We start from the raw sequence: 16,199 nt of genomic DNA, 5'->3' as shown, positions 1-16,199 counted from the left end.
AAATCACAAGGGTATTAAAAGAGGATAACATCAAAGCTGCTTTCATAGAAAACCTGGAAGCTTTCTACAACAGATGGGAACATAAAAAGTCCGGGCTGAATGGTACTGCCCTTGATACTGGCCATGTAGTCACAAACTGTAAGGCTGGAGGTGATGTCCTGGTAGTCAGTAAATGTGGGGCTGATAGTGCTGTCCTGGGAGACAGTAATGGTGAAGCTGGAGGTGCTGTCCTGGGAGACAGAAATGGTGAAGTTGGAGATATTGTCCTGGGAGACAGTAATGGTGAAGCTGGAGATTTTGTCCAGGTAGTCGGGAATTATACGCAGGAAGGAATACATATAAATGACCTCATAGAGGACAGGAGCCATAGTAGGGAAACAAGTGTAGTCAAAGATAAGATAAAACCAATATTGCAAACCAGAAATACCGCAGGAAATAGCAAACAAGAGGACTCCAATAGCAATAGTGAGGATAAATTACCAAAAACAACTGGTGGGAGCTCCATTGTTGGTGCTAAGGAGGATAGGAATAAGACAGGGAAACATGCACCAACAGGGAATACAGTCACAGAAACCCAAGGCAAACGGAAACCAAGCCTGTGCACATACTATGCACTTGGTATCTGCTGGCATGGGAAATCTGGAAAAACAGATGGGACATGCAACTATGACCACCCTAGAAAATGTCATGCCCATATGACAACAGGAAAATGCAAACTCCCTTCCTGTAAGCTTTTTCACCCTGAAATGTGTACCTCTTCAGTACAGGAAAGACTGTGCTATAACTTAAATTGCCAGGCATACCATCTAAAGGGGACAAAAAGATACAAAACATCCAGGCCATGGGAAAACCTGGGTAGCCACAGCCACTCAAGAGGGAGAGGTTTTTTAGTGCCAGGAAGGAAAAAAAACTGGCAGGAAATGGCAGAAATCGTACACCAAATCCAGTCATTCCTGGAGTGGAACCACAGTCGATGGCCTCCACTCCAAACCAACAGATACAGATACTAATGCCGGAAAAAAAATCCCCCCCCAGTACCAACAATACCACCAGTCCGATAACATTCTTCTTTGCAAATATACAGGGTCTAAAGCCAGCAATAAACAACAAAATACCTTTCATCCGTGGACTGCTTGCAGAGGCAAAGGCAATGTTCGCGGCTTTCACTGAGACCCACATAAAGGATCACTTGGACAACGAAATATGGATCCCAGGTTACAACCTATACAGATGTGACAGAGTGAACAGGCAAAAGGGGGGGGTTGGCCTGTACATTGCAGAGTCACTTGTTTGCACAGAACTGCTTAATGCCTCAAATGACGTAGTGGAAGTTTTAGCAGTAAAGGTCGAGAACCAAAACCTAGTCATTGTGGTAGTCTACAAGCCTCCGGATGCAACATCCCAGCAATTCCAGGAACAGCTGTTAAAAATTGACCACTGTCTGGAAAATCTTCCAGCTCCTGCACCCAACATCTTGCTCCTGGGGGATTTCAACTTAAGGCACCTAAAATGGAGGAATATAGCAAATAATATTGTTGCAGTAATAACACCAGGAGGCAGCTCTGATGAAAACTCACACTCACACGAGCTTTTAAATCTCTGCACAAAATTCAATTTAAACCAGCAAATAATAGAGCCTACTAGACTGGAGAATACACTAGACCTCATCTTCACTAACAATGATGATCTGATAAGAAATGTCACCATATCAAAAACAATATACTCAGATCACAACATAATTGAGGTTCAGACATGTATGCGTGGAGCCCCAGACCGACAAAATGAGACTAGTCACGAGGGAGCATTCACCAAATTCAACTTCAATAACAAAAACATAAAGTGGGACCAAGTAAACCAAGTCCTAACCGATATAAGCTGGGAAGATATACTAAGCAACACAGACCCAAACTTATGCCTAGAACAGATTAACTCGGTGGCACTCGATGTATGCACAAGGCTTATTCCTCTAAGAAAAAGGAGGAGTAGATGTAAAATAGAAAGAGACAGGCGCTCCCTTTACAGGCGACGGAAAAGAATAACAGAGCGGCTAAAAGAGGTCAATATATCAGAAATGCGCAGGGAGACACTGGTCAGAGAAATAGCAAGCATCGAACTTAAGCTAAAAGAATCCTTTAGGAGTCAGGAATCGCGGGAAGAACTAAAAGCCATAAATGAAATCGAAAGAAACCCAAAGTATTTCTTCTCCTATGCCAAATCAAAATCGAGAACAACGTCCAGTATTGGGCCCCTACTTAAACAAGATGGGTCCTACACAGATGACAGCAAGGAAATGAGTGAGCTACTCAAGTCCCAATATGACTCAGTTTTTAGCAAGCCGCTAACCAGACTGAGAGTCGAAGATCAAAATGAATTTTTTATGAGAGAGCCACAAAATTTGATTAACACAAGCCTATCCGATGTTATCCTGACGCCAAATGACTTCGAACAGGCGATAAATGACATGCCCATGCACTCTGCCCCAGGGCCAGACTCATGGAACTCTGTGTTCATCAAGAACTGCAAGAAGCCCCTATCACGAGCCTTTTCCATCCTATGGAGAGGGAGCATGGACACGGGGGTCGTCCCTCAGTTACTAAAAACAACAGACATAGCCCCACTCCACAAAGGGGGCAGTAAAGCAACAGCAAAGAACTACAGACCAATAGCACTAACATCCCATATCATAAAAATCTTTGAAAGGGTCCTAAGAAGCAAGATCACCACCCATCTAGAAACCCATCAGTTACACAACCCAGGGCAACATGGGTTTAGAACAGGTCGCTCCTGTCTGTCTCAACTACTGGATCACTACGACAAGGTCCTAAATGCACTAGAAGACAAAAAGAATGCAGATGTAATATATACAGACTTTGCAAAAGCCTTCGACAAGTGTGACCATGGCGTAATAGCGCACAAAATGCGCGCTAAAGGAATAACAGGAAAAGTTGGTCGATGGATCTATAATTTCCTCACTAACAGAACACAGAGAGTAGTCGTCAACAGAGTAAAGTCCGAGGCAGCTACGGTGAAAAGCTCTGTTCCACAAGGCACAGTACTAGCTCCCATCTTGTTCCTCATCCTCATATCCGACATAGACAAGGATGTCAGCCACAGCACCGTGTCTTCCTTTGCAGATGACACCCGAATCTGCATGACAGTGTCTTCCATTGCAGACACTGCAAGGCTCCAGGCGGACATCAACCAAATCTTTCAGTGGGCTGCAGAAAACAATATGAAGTTCAACGATGAGAAATTTCAATTACTCAGATATGGTAAACATGAGGAAATTAAATCTTCATCAGAGTACAAAACAAATTCTGGCCACAAAATAGAGCGAAACACCAACGTCAAAGACCTGGGAGTGATTATGTCGGAGGATCTCACCTTCAAGGACCATAACATTGTATCAATCGCATCTGCTAGAAAAATGACAGGATGGATAATGAGAACCTTCAAAACTAGGGAGGCCAAGCCCATGATGACACTCTTCAGGTCACTTGTTCTATCTAGGCTGGAATATTGCTGCACTCTAACAGCACCTTTCAAGGCAGGTGAAATTGCCGACCTAGAAAATGTACAGAGAACTTTCACGGCGCGCATAACGGAGATAAAACACCTCAATTACTGGGAGCGCTTGAGGTTTCTAAACCTGTATTCCCTGGAACGCAGGAGGGAGAGATACATGATTATATACACCTGGAAAATCCTAGAGGGACTAGTACCGAACTTGCACACGAAAATCACTCACTACGAAAGCAAAAGACTTGGCAGACGATGCACCATCCCCCCAATGAAAAGCAGGGGTGTCACTAGCACGTTAAGAGACCATACAATAAGTGTCAGGGGACCGAGACTGTTCAACTGCCTCCCAGCACACATAAGGGGGATTACCAACAGACCCCTGGCAGTCTTCAAGCTGGCACTGGACAAGCACCTAAAGTCAGTTCCTGATCAGCCGGGCTGTGGCTCGTACGTTGGTTTGCGTGCAGCCAGCAGCAACAGCCTGGTTGATCAGGCGCTGATCCACCAGGAGGCCTGGTCACAGACCGGGCCGCGGGGGCGTTGACCCCCGAAACTCTCTCCAGGTAAACTCCAGGTAAATACTGTTCACATATATGCTTCAATGTAAATACTTGATATATATATATATAAATATATATAGTATATATATATATATATATATATATATATATATATATATATATACAGTGGACCCCCGGTTAACGATTTTAATCCGTGCAAGAGGGCTCATCGTTATGCGAAATAATCGTTATGCGAATTAATTTTCCCCATAAGAAATAATGGAAATAAAATTAATCCGTGCAAGACGCCCAAAAGTATGAAAAAAAATTTTTTTTACCACATGAAATGTTAATTTTAATACACACAAACTGAAAAAGGCATGCACAATTACATGACACTTACTTTTATTGAAGATCTGGTGATGATTGATGGGATGGGAGGAGGGGAGAGCATTATCTTCTTACTGTTTAGAAGGGGAATCCCCTTCCATTAGGACTTGAGGTAGCAAGTCCTTTTCTGGGGTTACTTCCCTTCTTCTTTTAATGCCACTAGGACCAGCTTCAGAGTCACTGGACCTCTGTCGCACAACAAATCTGTCCATAGAGCTCTGTACCTCCCGTTTCTTCAAGACTTTCCTAAAATGGGCCATAACATTGTCATTGAAATAGTCACAAGCACGGCTTGCAACAGCTGTGTCAGGGTGATTTTCATCTATAAAGGTTTGCAGTTCAAACCACTCTGCACACATTTCCTTAATCTTTGAAGTAGGCACAATGGATTCCACAACTGGCATAGGCTTCTCAGGGTTAGCCCCAAACCCTTCAAAATCTTTCTTAATTTCCATACTAATTCTCACCCTTTTTACCACAGGGTTGGCACTAGAAGCTTTCTTGGGGCCCATGGTCACTTATTTTCCAGAAACACCACCGAAAACACTGTAATAATACGAAATATTCCGAGTGTATGCTTGGATGTTACCGCGGAGGCTGGCTGGTAAACAATGGGACGGCCGGCACATGTGAGGGCACATTGGACGCGTCTCGGACGAAAATCGGTATGCGGGTTTTTAATCGGTATGCGGGGCAAAAATTTTGCGATAAAAGTAATCGTTATGCGGAAAAATCGCTATGCGATGCCATCGTTATGCGGGGGTCCACTGTATATATATATATATATAAATATATATATATAAATATACATATATATATATATATATATATATATATATATATATATATATAATATATATATATATATATACAGTGGACCCCCGCATAACGATGGCATCACATAGCGATTAATCCGCATACCGCTTGCTTTAATCGCAAAAATTTTGCCGCGCATACCGATTAAAAACCCGCTCACCGATTTTCGTCCGAGACGCGTCCAATGTGCGCTCTCAGCCAGCCTCACATGTGCCGCCCGTGCCATTGTTTACCAGCCAGCCTCCGCGGTAACATCCAAGCATACAATCGGAATATTTCGTATTATTACAGTGTTTTCGGTGCTGTTTCTGGAAAATAAGTGACCATGGGCCCCAAGAAAGCTTCTAGTGCCAACCGTACACCAATAAGGGTGAGAATTCCAATAGAAATGAAGAAAGAGATCATTGATAAGTATGAAAGTGGAGTGCGTATCGCCGACCTAGTCAAGTTGTACAAGAAACCCCAATCAACCATCGCTACTATTGTGGGCACCAGAAAGACAATCAAGGAAGCTGTTCTTGCCAAAGGTTTAACTGTGTTTTCGAAACAAAGATCGCAATTGATGGAAGATGTTGAGAGACTCTTATTGGTGTGGATAAATGAAAAACAGCTAGCAGGAGATAGCGTCTCTCAAGCGATCATATGTGAAAAGGCTAGGAAGTTGCATGAGGATTTAATTAAAAAAATGCCTGCAACTAGTGATGATGTGAGTGAATTTAAGGCCAGCAAAGGTTGGTTTGAGAGATTTAAGAAGCGTAGTGGCATCCATAGTGTGATAAGGCATGGTGAGGCTGCCAGTTCGGACCACAAAGCGGCTGAAAAATATGTGCAGGAATTCAAGGAGTACATAGACAGTGAAGGACTGAAACCTGAACAAGTGTTTAATTGTGATGAAACAGGCCTGTTCTGGAAGAAAATGCCAAGCAGGACCTACATTACTCAGGAGGAAAAGGCACTCCCAGGACATAAGCCTATGAAAGACAGGCTTACTTTGTTGATGTGTGCCAATGCTAGTGGTGATTGCAAAGTTAAGCCTTTATTAGTGTATCACTCTGAAACTCCCAGAGCGTTCAGGCAAAAGAATGTCCTCAAGGATAATTTGTGTGTGCTGTGGAGGGCAAACAGTAAGGCATGGGTCACTAGGGACTTTTTCTATAACTGGTTACACCATGCATTTGCCCCCAATGTGAAAGATTACCTAACTGAAAAGAAATTAGAACTTAAGTGCCTCCTGGTGTTAGACAATGCCCCTGGTCATCCTACAGACGTGGCAGAGCGACTTTATGGGGACATGAGCTTCATTAAGGTGAAGTTTTTGCCTCCTAATACCACTCCTCTCCTGCAGCCCATGGACCAGCAGGTTATTGCAAACTTCAAAAAACTGTACACAAAAGCTCTGTTTGAAAGGTGCTTTGTAGTGACCTCAGAAACTCAACTGACTCTAAGAGAGTTTTGGAGAGAGCACTTTAATATCCTCAATTGTGTAAACCTTATAGGTAAGGCTTGGGAGGGAGTGACTAAGAAGACCTTGAACTCTGCTTGGAAGAAACTGTGGCCAGAATGTGTAGACAAAAGGGATTTTGAAGGGTTTGAGGCTAACCCTGAGAGGATTATGCCACTTGAGGAATCCATTGTGGCATTGGGAAAGTCCTTGGGGTTGGAGGTTAGTGGGGATGATGTGGAAGAGTTGGTGGAGGAGGACAATGAAGAACTAACCACTGATGAGCTGATAGATCAACTTCAAGAGCAAGAGGCCAGACCTGAGGAAACTGGTTCAGAGGAGGGGAGAGAGAAATTGAAGAAGTTGCCTACTACAAAGATTAAAGAAATCTGTGCAAAGTGGCTTGAAGTGCAAACCTTTTTTGATGAAAATCACCCTCACACAGCTATTGCAAGCCGTGCTGGTGACTTTTACAATGACAATGTTGTGAACCACTTTAGACAAATCATAAAGGAACGAGAGGTACAGGCCACTATGGACAGATATGTTGTGCGAAAGAAGTCCAGTGACTCTGAAGCTGGTCCTAGTGGCATTAAAAGAAGAAGGGAAGTAACCCCAGAAAAGGACTTGCCACCTCAAGTCTTAATGGAAGGGGATTCCCCTTCTAAACACTAACACTCTCTCTCCCCTCCTCCCATCCCATCAATCATCACCAGATCTTCAATAAAAGTAAGTGTCATGTAAGTGTGCATGCCTTTTTCAGTTTGTGTGTATTAAAATTAACATTTCATGTGGTAAAAAAAATTTTTTTTCATACTTTTGGGTGTCTTGCACGGATTAATTTTATTTCCATTATTTCTTATGGGGAAAATTCATTCACATACCGATTATTTCGCATAACAATTACCCCTCTTGCACGGATTAAAATCGTTATGCGGGGGTCCACTGTATATGTATGTATGTATGTATGTATGTATGTATGTATGTATGTATGCATATATATATATATATATATATATATATATATATATGTATATATATATATATATTTATATATATATAAATATATATATATATATATATATATATATATATATATATATATAAAAATAACAGCACATAAATGTAGTATGTACACACTATGAAATTAACCGTTATACAATTTTCTTGTAAAAACTGATCATTAAGTTTAAGACTTTAATATTTAATGTTAAAATGTTAAACTGAAGCAATTTCAATAGGATTAAAAATCAAACAATGAAGTAATGATGTATCATAATAGATGGAGATGTGATTAAATTTAAAAAAAAAAAATAAGAAAATGGTGCAATTTATAACAAGGACAAAGGTTTAATGGAAATTTATGGAGTTACATTAGAAATTATTTTAGGGAAAAAATCAACACAAAAAAAGTTTTAAATTCATTCAGTTAAGAAACTGAAATCACTTATTCCACATTTTAGGCCCCTTTATTTACATCAAGTTTCTGTAGAAGTTCAAGGGAGGAGTCTCAGAAAGAGAACTGTTTAGTGTCATGCCTGTGTATTTTGTAACAGTTATAAGAAGAACATAAGAACGAAGATAGGAAATGAAAAGCAGTATGTATAACAAATCAAATCACAGCACAGGTGGGGCTCATGTTACATATTATGATTTCAAGAGTTATTTTGCAATACATTAAGTTAGTAGGCTTAAGAATTTCAAAAATGGCATAGTGTGTTGTACTGTAAGTTTATTTTCATTCAGTAAGCTTATCTAAGCATAGATCAAGTACATTAGTCCACAAATCATAACAGAAATGCCCAGCTTGCCCTAAAGACCAAGTCAGTCTGTGGCTCAGACTTGCTTGATAAGTGTCCAGCTGTCACTGATTATAATCATAAATGCATGCTAAACCCACAAGGATCATACAGAGCTCTCACACTGAGGGACCATAGATTGCTCTCCAGCACGGATAAAATGTTGGACATGTTTCCTTACACTTGCTGCCTGTTCAACTAGCAATAAGTAGGTACCAGGGTGAGATTACAAGCCTCCAATGGAAATAAGACTGGCAATCCCCAATGACACACAAACTTTACTGGATTATCCTGGGATGATATCCTGTTTGATGAGAACATTAACCCTCCAGGTTAATATTCCCAACAGACTCGTATTTAGATGATCTCTATCATTACCGCCATTATTGTCCTATGGTCTGAAATATTACGTAAAAAAATTACACTAGAGATGGGTGAATGGAAGATGACTTACTAGTAAACAACAAATCCTTAGTAAAGTACATAAAGTGAGAATAAAAACAAAACAAGGAATTCAAAGTAAATCAATCAGCAGCGGCTTACGCAAAAATCTGGTCCCTTTACGTAAGCTCGTATCTTTAATGTAGAAAATAGCTAATAAAGCTACCTTTCACGCCTGTAAATCAATATTATATCGCCCAGCACCTCGAGGGCATATCCGAAAAGAAGACAAAATTGATTTAATACAAACCATTGACTTCTAATTAGCGAATAAGAAAAAATTGATCGGCGGCGCCTCAGAGATCCGTCAGACCTCACACAAACAACCAGCGTTCACTACTGTCTCAATACTAGCTCATCACTCATTGTGAGATATTTTCATAAAATTTACCTCGAAAAAATAATACTGTATTTTCCTAAATTTACAGTCGCTTTAATATCAAAGGGGTTGTACGTATATGGCTATTCACATTGATTCGTTGAACGCTAGGTGTGAGCACAGCCAAGATGGAGAACTCTTCCTTCCTCCTGATTGTCTCCTTCAGTGGCATTATTTAATTATCTGTATTAGATAAACCGCATTGGACGGATACCTTTTACTCATTATTTGAAATATTTCCAGCAGGTCTGGGGTTTTCTTACGCATCAACATATATAAGTCAAATAAGTCACTCTGTCTGACTTTTTTGGGTTATCTTAGGTTCTCTACACATATGCTGCTATGTATGATAATTCTATGTAACTGTATTTATGTATACCTGAATAAACTTACTTACTTACTTACTTTATTATTTTTTTAAATACACTACCTAACAGAATACTCCATTCGACTGAATGTACAGCAATGCATGCAACCATATGACCTGTCTTTGTAATACTCACTTGTGCTTTATAGTTATCTGTTTACAATAATGTTTTATCACTGATTTCATCATTGCTTAGTTAATCTTAAGTTAATTTTAAGCCAGCCCGTAATGCTATGCATATAAGTGGCTTTGGCATGCTGCTCTTACCTGTATTTTTTTGTACCTCTGTATGTATGCTAAAATTACTAAATAAATAAATAAATAAATAAATAAACTTGCTTACTGATAAGACTTCCAGCAGGGATGGTTCACCAGTGACCTGGTCGCTGCGCGATGAGGGAGAATACCTTTCTGGGATCACTGACAATGAGAGGCTAGAAATATGGGATACTGGGATATCTTTATGGGATCAATGAAACTGAGAGGCTAGGCCTAAGGAATACTGTGATACTGATACCTTTCTGGGATCATTGAAATTGAGTGGCTAGGCCTATGGAATACTGAGATACCTTTTCTTGGTTCATTGAAACTGAAAGGTTAGGCCTATGGAATACTGGGATATCTTTCTGGAATCATTGAAAGTGAAAGGCTAGAAATATGGGATACTGGGATATCTTTATGGGATCAATGAAACTGAGAGGCTAGGCCTATGGAATACGAGGCTACCTTTCTGGGTTAATTGAAATTGAGAGGCTAAGCCTATAGCATGAACTAATAGAATAATCAATTCTCTTGTATTCATTGTAAACTCCTAAATTTACACTTTATTGCTATTGCCTTATTAATCTTAAGTTAGTCTTATGTTTGCTCGAAGTGCTGTGCATATACAGGGGCTTTCGGCATGTATAATGTTTGTACAGACATTGTATCATGCTGAAATAAATTATTATTATTATTATTATTATTATTATTATTATTATTATTATTATTATTATTATTATTATTATTATTATTGTTGTTATTATTATTATTATTATTATTATTATTATTATTATTATTATTATTATTATTATTATTATTATTATTATATCTGTAGGCTTACCATACATTCCATTTTGATCGGGATTGTCCTGGTTTGGAAGTTGTCCTGAAATCCCGGTCATTTTGTCCTGGACAGAAACATCACAACAATAAAAATAAAAGAAAAACAGGAAAGATGTAGATTAAATGAATCACTAGTAAAAGGGGTAATGTACTGAAAAATAAATATTGATTAAAACTGCAGCAAATTTTATGAGAAAATAAAAAATAACTAATCATTACTAAGGAAAGTTTATTCCAATTAAACATACATATAGTTGTCCAAAGAGTGATTCCATATTTTATGCATTTTTTTTGTTCTTTTTTTTCATTCCTATGCATTTTAACCCTTATCTGTTTGCTTTAAAGAAAATATGCCAATTTATATTTTATGTATTTTTTTTAACTTAAAAATGTCACAGTTTGAGTCAAAGACACTATGGTAAGCCTTTCTGGGAACATTGAAGGTGAGAGACTGGGTCTAGGGTTACATCCATATCATATTTTTTAAAGGGGTAGACCGGTAATTATTATTATAATCAAAAAGAAGCGCTAAGCCACAAGGGCTATACAGCGCTGCAGGGTAGGGAAGGAAGCAAGGGAATTGGATGGCAGAAGGGAGGGGGGATGATCAGCAGGTTACAGAAAACAGCGGGGCAGGGGATAGTACGGGGGTAGAGGGTAGCAAGAGATACAAGTAGAAAGGGCTGAACGTATCAAAATTTGTGGAGTAAGTCAGTCGTTGTCAAAAAGTCAATGAGAGAGTCCGGATGAAAGGTGGGTCCATCAGCGAGAAGGGAAGGTAAAGAGAGAGCAGCGGGGCGAAGACGACGACAGAGGTAAATTCTGCGTGCTCGTTGATAAAGTGGGCAGTCCAACAGAATGTGGCTGACTGATAATGGAGCTTGGCAATTCTCACAGAGAGGAGCAAGACGCCTCTCCATGAGATATCCATGAGTAAGACGAGTATGGCCAATGCGAAGACGGGAGAGAGTAGTCTCCCAACCTCGACACTGGTGATAAGAAGACGGCCAGTAACCTATACTCGGTTTAATAGACTGAAGTTTGTTGCCGAGCATAGTAGACCAACGTTGTTGCCAACGGGTGTGAAGGTGGGAAGATATTACAGCAAAATAGTCCGTACATGGAATACCTCTATAAGAAACTGGTAGGTCATGTACTGCTGACCGCGCAGCAGTGTCTGCCTGTTCATTGCCCTGTACGTCAACATGACCAGGGACCCAACAAAAAACAATATCTTTATGCTTAGTAAAGATGCGGCGTAGCCAAAGTTGGATACGGAGGACTAAGGGGTGAGGTGTATCAAATTTTTGTATAGCCTGTAAAGCACTAAGGGAGTCTGAGACAACCACAAATGATGACACAGGCATAGATGCAATACGGATAAGTGCTGTAAGGATGGCATATAATTCAGCAGTAAAAATACTAGCTGAAGATAGTAAATGCCCTTGTACGACGCTGTCCGGAAACACTGCTGCGAATCCTACGCCGTCAGAAGACTTAGAGCCATCTGTGTACACAGCAATGGCATGAGAATGAGAGTGAAAGTGGTCAAGAAAAAGAGAGCGGGAAGCGACCGTAGACAGTTGGGCTTTCGAGCAAGGGAGGGAGAAAGAACAGACTCGAACAGCTGGAACTTCCCAGGGGGGTAGGGAAAAGTGTGATGCTACATGTACATAGAAAGGTGGTAGTTGAAGAGAAGACAAGAGCGAATGAAGGCGAAGAGAGAAGGGACGGAGTAAGCAGGGGCGGCGAACAAATAAAGAATGTCTACTAATATCAGTGACCATTCTATAAATGGAAGGATTGCGGAGATCATGAGAGCGTACATAGTAGCGCAGGCAATGGGCATCACGGCGATCGGATAAGGATGGAACGTTCGCTTCTGCATAGAGGCTTTCGACAGGGGAAGAGCGAAAAGCACCAAGGCATAAACATAATCCTTGGTGATGAATGGGGTTAAGGCTAGAGAGAGTAGCAGGAGATGCCGCTGAATAGATCTGGTCACCATAATCAAGTTTCGATAAAATAAGGGTGGAATGTAGGTGAAGGAGGGTTCGACGATCAGCTCCCCACGAAAGATGAGCAAGGGTTTTAAGAAGGTTCAGCCGGCTGTGACAAGTTGCCTTCAGAGAGGTAATGTGAGGTTTCCAGGATAACCTACGATCAAAGAGGAGGCCCAGAAACTTGACTGTATCACGTTCAGGGATACGTGAGCCATAGAGGTACAAAGGATGATCAGAGATGACAGAGCGTCTAGTGAAAGTGATTTGGTGGGTTTTAGTGCTGGAAAATTTAAACCCATGTGTGGTGGCCCAATTGGAAACACGGTCGACTGCATGCTGGAGAGAAACTGTAAGGAGGTGACAGTCAGCGCCTGCACAGGCAATAGCGAAGTCATCAACATAGAGTGATGACCAAATATTTGATGGAAGACTAGAGGCCAAATCATTAATAGCAAGGAGAAAAAGTGTTGTGCTCAGAACACATCCCTGGGGGACACCTTCAGCTTGGATAAAGTCCGGGGAGAGCACATTATTAACCCGAACACGGAAATGCCTGTCAGTTAAAAAGTTCTTAAGGAAGGATGGTAGATTGCCTCGAAGGCCTAAGGAGTGGGCTTGGGCTAAAATATTATACCTCCAAGTTGTGTCATATGCCTTCTCAAGATCAAAAAATATGGCAATAACTGAGTGGTTATTCGCAAAGGCATTACGAACATACGTATCCAAGCGCAGTAAGGGGTCTATGGTAGAACGTCCCTTACGAAAGCCATATTGACGAGTGGAGAGACTGTTGTGTGTCTCTAAATACCACACTAAACGTCTATTTACTAGACGTTCCATTACTTTGCAAACTGCACTGGTAAGAGCAATGGGACGATAGTGGGAGGTTTCATGTCCCGTAGTGCCTGGTTTGCGGAAAGGGAGAACAATGGCGGATTTCCACAGCTGTGGAAGAACTCCTTGTGACCAAATAAGATTGTAAAGGCGTAATAGGACTGCAAGGGCTGACTGATGTAAATGTTGTAGCATACGAATATGAATGTCGTCGGGCCCAGCTGCCGATGATCGACAAGCTGAGAGTGTTGCCTCCAGTTCTTGAAGTGTAAAAGGCACATTATACTGTTCTTCTCTGAGAGAAGAAAAGTCCAAGGGTGCTAACTCTCTGGCAGACTTTGAGGAAAGAAATGAGGGGCATAGATGGAGTCCCTGAGAAATACGGACCAGATGATTGCCAATTTCATTGGCAACATCTAGTGGGTTTGCTATATCAACACCGGCAACCCGCAGAACAGGAGCCGGGTCAGGAGAATATTTACCACTCAGTTTTCGTACTTTTTTCCAGACTGCACTCATAGAGGAAGCAGAGGTGATGGTGGAGACATAATCTCGCCAGCAAGTGCGTTTAGCGTCACGGATGACACGGCGAGCGATCGCACGCTTCTGTTTAAAATCAAGGAGTCGCTCTGTGGTTCTATTGTACCGGTACCTGCCCCATGCAGCGCGTTTCAAACGTACTGCACGAGCACAAGCAGGAGACCACCAAGGCACGCATTTCTGAGAATGCCTGCTCGAAGTTTGGGGTATAGAATGAGAAGCTGCGGTGAAAACGGAGGATGAGAAGAGGTGTAAAAGCTCATCGATGGAGGACGAAGAAGGAACCTCTTTAAAAACAGTCAGGTGTGAGTAAAGGTTCCAATTTGCCCGATTAAATTGCCAGCGTGGGGTGCGAAGAGGTGGCGAATATGAAGGGGAAGTAAGAATGATTGGGAAATGATCACTGTCATGTAAGTCCGGGAGAACAGACCAAGTAAAGTCTAATGCGGCGGAGGAAGAGCAAACTGAGAGATCAATGCAAGAGAGAGTATGAGTCCGAGGATCAAAATGGGTGTGAGTACCTGTATTTAAAACATGGAGGGGGTGGGTGGCAAGAAAAGCCTCTAACTGAATTCCACGGGAATCACAGTGAGACCCTCCCCAGAGGAAATGGTGGGCATTAAAATCACCAAGTAACAGAATTGGTGGCGGTAATGACGAAACAAGGAAGGCAAAATCCGGAATAGATAATGCCCGAGAAGGAGAGAGATATAAAGAACAGAGCGTATACCACCTATGTAAGTGGATACGGGCTGCTGTGTAATGCAGCGAAGTATGAACAAATAGCTGATGGTACGGAATATCAGTGCGGAGAAGAAGGGCACTTTCATTAAAGGTCCCATCAGGAAAAGGATCTGAAGAATACAATAAATTATAGCCTGAGATGTGAGAAATAACAGCAGAGTGTAATTTTGGTTCCTGTAAGCAAACACCAACAGGGGCAAACTGGGAGAGTAACATCTGAAGCTCACCCCGATTACCCCTGAGGCCACGTATATTCCACTGTAAAAAGGCCATGAATGGCAATGATAAAGATACTTGAAATCCGCAGGTAAGGGTTCCTACGGACTAGGAGGGTTAGAAAAGTCCACATGCGGAGGCAGTGGAAAATGTTCAAGCAGCGAAGGAACGGTGCGCTGTGAAGAAAGGAGTTGCGCAGATGGAGCAGAGGAGAGAGAAAGAGCGGAAGGTGGATCAGTGTCCATTGATGGTTTGGTCTCTGCAATATATTCAGAGATTGCTTCAAGTGTTTCAGAATTCAGAGATGTTGTATGGGAGACAATATTGGGAATGGTAGGGGGAGGATGAGTAAAGATTGGAACTGTATTGGACTGTACCAAGGTAGGGGGGGGCGAAAGGGTGGAGGGAACTGGAGAAGCGTGGCAGGGGACAGAAGAGACAGGAACCTGGGAGGTAGCAGAAGAGGAAGAAACTTGGGAGGGAACAGGGGAGGAAGGTACATTACGAGGAGGAGGGTGAACCTCTGCACTTGTAACTGAGCCAGTGAGAGGGGAAGAACTAGGGACAGAGACAGGGAGGGTAAAATGAGGAGGTGGAAGATGGGTAGGAGGTGTTACCGGACCTTTTTTTGACTTTTGAGAAGTAGAGGGACGATTGGGAAGAGGTGTCGTACGAGGTCTCGTCGATACTGAGGCTTGTAAGAGAGAACTCGAAGAAGCGAGATTAGACTGAGGCGTTGAAGTAGGGACGTCTGAGCCGAGGACAGCAAAAGGATTAGATACAGGAGTGATTATGGGAGAGGTAACCACAGAGGTGGGTGTAGAAGATGGGATACCAGAAGTGGGGGGACGTTTTGAAACACGGGAATAAGAAACACGTGGGAGTCTCCCTTGGAGGCGGAGATGAGAAACTGCCATGGCATAAGGGAGACCTTCTGTCTCTTTGAGGTAACGGATTTCCCGCTCGTTTAAATAGACCTGACAACGGCGAGAGTACGAAGGGTGAGCCTCATGACAGTTAAGGCAAGAGGGAGATCGATTGCAAGACGTATTAGAATGGTCATCGGCACCACAGACTGGGCATTCGGCGATAGATCTGCAATA

At 41.8% G+C, this 16,199-nt stretch overlaps 1 protein-coding gene across 9 annotated transcripts in view; it reads right to left on the bottom strand.

The window, feature by feature from the left end:
* Positions 1 to 9,442, bottom strand: part of Prp40 (pre-mRNA processing factor 40) — a 114,214-nt gene extending 104,772 nt beyond the window's left edge. For 7 of the 9 annotated variants that reach the window (XM_070089365.1, XM_053782812.2, XM_053782815.2 and 4 more), the window contains exon 1: positions 9,160 to 9,441. Coding sequence is in view for 7 of the 9 variants with exons in the window: in XM_053782812.2 (XP_053638787.1) it covers positions 9,160 to 9,162 (3 nt within the window). In the remaining 2 variants the exon portion in view is untranslated. Of the gene's footprint in view, positions 1 to 9,159 lie in introns of all 9 variants that reach the window. The other 2 variants (XM_070089367.1, XM_053782818.2) reach the window with 2 other exon arrangements.
* Positions 9,443 to 16,199: the final 6,757 nt, after the last annotated feature.

Source organism: Cherax quadricarinatus, chromosome 28 (genome assembly GCF_038502225.1).
Source record: "Cherax quadricarinatus isolate ZL_2023a chromosome 28, ASM3850222v1, whole genome shotgun sequence".
NCBI classification, from domain to species: Eukaryota; Metazoa; Arthropoda; class Malacostraca; order Decapoda; family Parastacidae; genus Cherax; species Cherax quadricarinatus.
The sequence above is the reverse complement of the archived record's forward strand: the minus strand, read 5'-3'. Positions and strand labels throughout refer to the sequence as shown.